We start from the raw sequence: 6129 nt of genomic DNA, 5'->3' as shown, positions 1-6129 counted from the left end.
TGACTTGGGTGCCGCGGAATGATCTTGTAACACTCAGGGCGCCGCGAAAGGAAAACGTTTGTGAACTCCTGGTGTAATGAATGATTTTAATCAGATGAACCCATAATATACGAGGAGTGACACAAAACAAAACGAGACTAAGTGTGTAACTTGAAAAAGGAGTGGGATTGGCAACAACTGTTTTGGTGACGTCATCCCACACACTTCCTCTATCCATGCGGCCAGTTTTTACTCAACCGGTCACGCCAGTTGGGAGTACTGCGTCAGTGAGTGAACATGTGCAACTGCATTCTGCCGGAATGTAAAAACCAAACAGCAAGTCAACATCAAGTTTCTTGTGAAACTGAAGAAATCAGCCATTTCAAATGTTAACCGAGGCTTATGGAGATGAAACTTTGTCTCGTGCACGTGTGTTTGAATGGCATAAGCGGTTTTCGGAGGGAAGGGACAGTGTGGAAGATGATGAACGTGCTGGGCGTCCAAGGTCAGCAATTACAGACCAAAACATTGCCAAAGTTCGTGATGTGATCTGGGGGGACCGAAGATTGAGTGTTCGTGCAGTGGCGGAGTTGGTGAACTTGGATAGGGAATCTGTTCAATTCATTTTAACTGAGGAATTACACACGAGAAAGATTTGTGCGAAGGTTGTTCCAAAAATTCTGTCCGATGACCAAGAACAGTGCCGTAAAAACGTGAGTTTGGACATGTTAGAACGCATTGCAAACGAGCCAAATTTGTTGGAATCTGTTGTAACTTGCGATGAAACATGGATTTATACCTATAATCCTGAAAGTAAGCGCCAGTCGATGCAATGGAAGTCTCCAGGATCTCCAAGACGAAAAAAATCACGCACGTCAAAATCAAAATTCAAGACAATGTTAATTGTCTTCTTCGACATTAAGGGAATTATAATGATTGAGTGGGTTCCCAATGGTCAGACTGTTAATCAACACTATTACATTGAAGTACTAACGAGACTTCGTGAAAACATTAGAAAAAAGAGGCCACAGTTGAGGAGTGATGGATGGCTGTTGCACCAGGACAATGCACCCGCTCACACGGCCCTATCTGTATAGCAGTTTCTGACCAGGAAAAACATTACTGTGATGGGGCATCTACCTTATTCACCTGGTTTGGCCCCCTGCGACTTTTTTTATTTCCTAAAGTTAAATCTTGCTTAAAGGGAACCCATTTTACCTCAGTTCAAGAGGTTCAGGCTAAAACGGAGAATCTCCTGAAGGGCATTCCACAAACCTCGTTGTTACCAGCAATGGCAGCACCGAATGCTGAAGGGGACTACTTTGAAGGTGATAATATCACGGAGAACTGATTCTGTAAATACACTCACTTTTTTGGAACAGTCTCGTTTTTTTTGTGTCACACCTCGTAAAGTTTAAAAGTGTTATTAATGCAGAACATGCAATTAGTGTAGGTGGGGTACCATGATAACATGGTTGACGATGATAATGATTTCGGCAGAGCCCAAAACAAAGAATAGTCTGACAACCGACATACATTTTCAAATCCATACAGGAAGTCAACAACAGCTATATTTTTTCATCTTTTTCAGAAGGCCAGCCGAGATACCGTGTACTAATACCTAGGCCGTATCTCTCTCTCTCTGCTTTCAAAAATAATTTATCATTCCTTACCTAACAAAAAGCAGTGCAACACTCGACTTGAGGAATAAGATGTTATAAAAGAAGTTTAAAATTCGTGGAAGAGAAAGAAATGAAGAATTCTCTCAACATACAATTCCAGTGGAAGAATGATGCATTATGGCGTCAAGTTTCTGGAAGAAATGGAAGCGTCGGTTTCTTGCGGGTCGGAGAGAAAATCCATTGCCGTCACTTTCAATCCTTCTCCGCACTTGTCCATTAGGAACATTAGCTACAGGAAATGTGAGTCGTCTATCTTCGCTCCCCGAAAGCATGAAGGGTTGCCATGCGTCTCAACTTCACTCTCTCTAATTGCATCCCTTTTGTAGCTTGATGCAGTTGCACCCTGCAGATAAGAAAAGAGAAGAAACCTGTGGTATATTTCGTGAAAGTTCACTTTCGGGTTTACATTCATTTCCTCAGGTCGTAATGTATGGAGAATACGATGTCAAGTACGAGAAAGATTCATTGATTTAAATCGGGTTGAAGTAAATCGCCATTTTAATTACTTTGAATAATTAATTTATAGAATAATGTACATAAGAATTTTGCAGATATCACTTTTCGTGAAAGTTCATTAATCTTGTAATCATTTATTGCTGTTTATTAGGCTCTAAGAAAGAAAAAGAAATAAAACAAAATATATGGAATGTTGATAGGGTGAGGCTCATACAAAAGAAAATGTAATACGTAAACTGTACAAATTTCTCTTGATTTAAAATTCAATAATTTTTTGGCCAAAAATAGCAATCATTTTGTGTAGAAAAATATACAAAATACTAATCATGTTAAACCGTAAAAAGTGTTGATTATACTGTAAATAAACATGGCAGCTGATATTTTGTAAATTATCATTAAAATAAATTTGCCAAAATTCAGCTACAAATACTATAAAAATATTTTAAGTTACAATTATAGAGTACATCCAGAATGTTATATTTCACTGGAAGAAAAGTCACTGAAATTGTATAGTTTCATTAACACACTCAACAAACATTTCCATATGTACAGTATCAGAAACAGAAAAATGTATATTTACATATAATCTTTTATTTGCTATAATCAACTTTTTACTGGTTAACGATACGTCGAAAAACCCCTCACCACTAGATTTCTCGTGAAATTCTAGCTTGATGTGATATATCAAATTATCCCCTTTCCATTTAAAATTTTTGAGTTGAATTCAACACGGTGGCCACCAATATGGCGGACCTCGGCCTGGCACTCACAACTATTGTTCCCGCTGGGCTTGACCTGTTTCTATCATGACCATTTATACCCAGCATAACACCTTTGCATTTTATAGAAGGTGTTCAGGTACTTTTGACTCATTCTCCATTGTGATTTGCATCGTTCAGAGGTTGTGGAAGCTCACATTCTCGATCTCGTCACAGTGAGATGAGAATTTATACTCTGTCCCAGCTAACTGTCGAGCAGGGCCGCGCATATCGGCAGAGGAGGAGGAGGAAAATCGAGAGGTGAAAGCGCAGGGTTGCCAACCGTACGGTCCAGACCTTAGTCCGTACGCTAAATACACGGCTTGTCAAAATTTACACTTACTGTTTTATCCCTAATATTTCCCTAAGAAGTTCTTAAACCAAGCGTACGGACCTGGAGACAAAAATACGGTCCGTTTGCCATGGGCGTTCGGTATTATCCTTTTCAAAAGTTTGCAACGCTGCATAGCGAAGTAGGAAATCTGGGAACTCCCGTCGCCCATTACACAATCCCATTTCTCTCACTGCTCATTGGTTGAGCCGTCTCGCGTCACTACTTGCGCAGAGACTTGTTCTGGTTCGCCTGGTCTACAGTTAGCTGGTACGGAGTTTAGTTCTAAGGCTTGTCCCCAGGAATATATTGATTTGAAACAGGTTGGGCTCCAGAGCCACCTAACAGGCCTATATCATACAGAGGGTAGATAGAGACTCACCTAAGAGCAGTTCTTTGTTTGTAACTTAGTTATGTTATGATATTTTTATATATATTTCTGGCAGTTGTTGTAGAGATGTTGACGGTCTCCGGCGTGAAACAAGAACGTTGGATGAATTATTCTTATTATTCTCCAATTTTGTCATTATCAAAAAAATCGTTCTTGGATTGATTTGATTTGATTTTTGTTATTTAGCGTGTCTTTTCTGCCACTTTTGCCAAATCGTGGCGATGATGATGCGTGATGAAATTGATGAAAGGACATTCACAAAGAACATCCATGCCCAGACCTGGATTCGAACCAAGATCTCATGCCATGGTAGCACACTGTGCTAACCACTCTGCCACGGATGCTGGCAAAACCGTGCTTGGACAACTGAGAGTAGGATTCATAAGTATTACCAGGCTAATTGAACATTACCATGTTTATTCACTTTGTTTTGAGTGATGTGAACCGACTTCTGTGGCGGAGTGGTTAGCATATTGCGATTAGCCTAAAGTGCAGAAAAGCCAAGTATAGTAAACCAAATGAAATCAAATCAAGTAATGGAAGATTGAAGAAACAAGATGCCACGGAACAGGACACAAATCTTTATGCACCACATCACATCGTCCATGCACCGAAGCACCTAGCGGTGGCTTGGCTTTCCACTATCGACAATGCCACGCTGGCTGTCCACCCCACCTGTCCGGAAAAGCATCAACAATATAAACACTCGCTTCTTTTGTTACGGGGCTGGAAGAAAATACGATGGAGCGCTGTATCGCCATTGTAGTTCCAACAATAGGAGCAGTGTTGGCAATTCCGAAAAGAAAAGAGATTGAATGGAAAATATGGGACAAATAGGCATCCCGAAAGCATTTTTTCGAGACAGCGAATTCATTAATAATCGGGAATATCTCGGAAAATCAGTGCCTCTGGCAACCCTTTTAACCATTGTCTTCAGCCACACTTTGTATCAGTCACCTAATAAGTATATAAAATGCAGTACGTGCCTTGCTGTATAGTTCAATCTTGAAAGACAAGTGATGCAACACTAGCTTAAACACAATTCGCATTTCTTTCACTATATTGTACGCATTAAAAGATGTGATTAGAATGCATCGTTGTACGGTCAGCGGCAATAAAAATGCGACACCTTCATTCTGAAATACTCGCTTCTCTGCAAGGTGTTCTGCGTGTTGCCTAACTCTTCGGCGGTGGTAGAAGTTGCCATTGAAAATTTGCTATTAATATCCACTTATCGCCGTACAGTTAGGCAACACGCATAATCATTGCAGATAAGCTAGTATTCAAGATGAAGGTGTCCCATTATTATTGCCGGTGACCATACATACGTTTGCATTATCTTGCTTGTATTGACCATCTAAGCAAGGGAGATTGTAGGATTGTTTCTCAGGGGGCAGAGTAATATTTCATATCCTGCCCTTCAGTCATAGAAACATTTATTATCATTATTATTATTATTATTATTATTTTACTTTAAAAATCATAAAATTAAAATTGCATTGAGCCGGTCCCTGTGGCGGAGTGGTAGCACATCGCGCTATGACGCGAGGGGCCCCGGGTACGAATCCTGGCCTGGACATGGATGTTTGTGAGTGTCCACTCATCAATTTCATCATATCACTCATCCCCCTCTCCGTAAATTAGCCAAAAATGGTACAAAAGGCGATGTAAAATAAAGCAAATCAATCAATCTATCAATCAAATTGAATTGAAAATTGAACGTTGTATACAACGAATTTGGCGTTGTATAAAAGTTCAGACTCAAGTCTACTATTTAAATAGAAACTGTAATTTTCTTTCTTCATTTTCGAAAACATTTTTCACTTTGTTGATAAACACTTTCTCATAATGCACAAATATCAAGCAGTGACCACCTAATCTACTGTCCTTCATGTTAAGGACGTATTTATGGGGGGTCCAGTGGACCAACACCCGAAAGACTTATCAAGTAATAAAATTAAATAATGAAAAATACATTCGTTTACCATTTGTTGTATAATTTCCTCTGAACTTATTGGAAGACAAGGATTATATTAGGATCACACGGCATTGCAGGACAGGAAGGATGTTTTTTTGGGGGGTCCAGGGATCCGAACCCCATCGAAAATCTTACCAAGTACTAAAATTAAGTAAATAAAATATTAACATTTGTTGCATAATCGATGACTATTAATTTCCTCTGAACTTTTTAGAAGGCAAGGATTATATTGGGATCATACATCTTTAAATGACATTACAAAGAAGATTTGTGTACACTATTACTCAAAATAATATGCATAAAATATTAATCAGAAACTTACTTTTCTCCAACTACATGTAACATCATTTTTGTTATTCGATAAATATTCAATTATTCATCTCTTTGACATAGATTTCTTTATTATTCCAATCTTAACTACAGGTAAGCTACGTAATGAATATGCGCTGTTATATCTCAATTCTCATATAGTCTTTTTACCTATTCGTGTAATTATAATATAATATTAATTTATGTATTGTAATAAATATTAATTTGATTTAATATAATTATTT

General features: G+C 38.6%; 1 protein-coding gene across 1 annotated transcript; it reads left to right on the top strand.

Moving 5' to 3' along the window:
• The first annotated feature begins 365 nt into the window (after positions 1 to 365).
• Positions 366 to 1076, top strand: LOC146004788 (protein GVQW3-like). The gene has a single exon (XM_083143811.1). It carries the CDS (start codon positions 366 to 368, stop codon positions 1074 to 1076), a length of 711 nt encoding a protein of 236 aa, XP_082999937.1.
• Positions 1077 to 6129: the final 5053 nt, after the last annotated feature.

Source organism: Lepisma saccharinum, chromosome 22 (assembly GCF_977018435.1).
Source record: "Lepisma saccharinum chromosome 22, izLepSacc3.1, whole genome shotgun sequence".
NCBI lineage: Eukaryota > Metazoa > Arthropoda > Insecta > Zygentoma > Lepismatidae > Lepisma > Lepisma saccharinum.
This window is presented reverse-complemented; position numbering and strand designations above follow the sequence as displayed.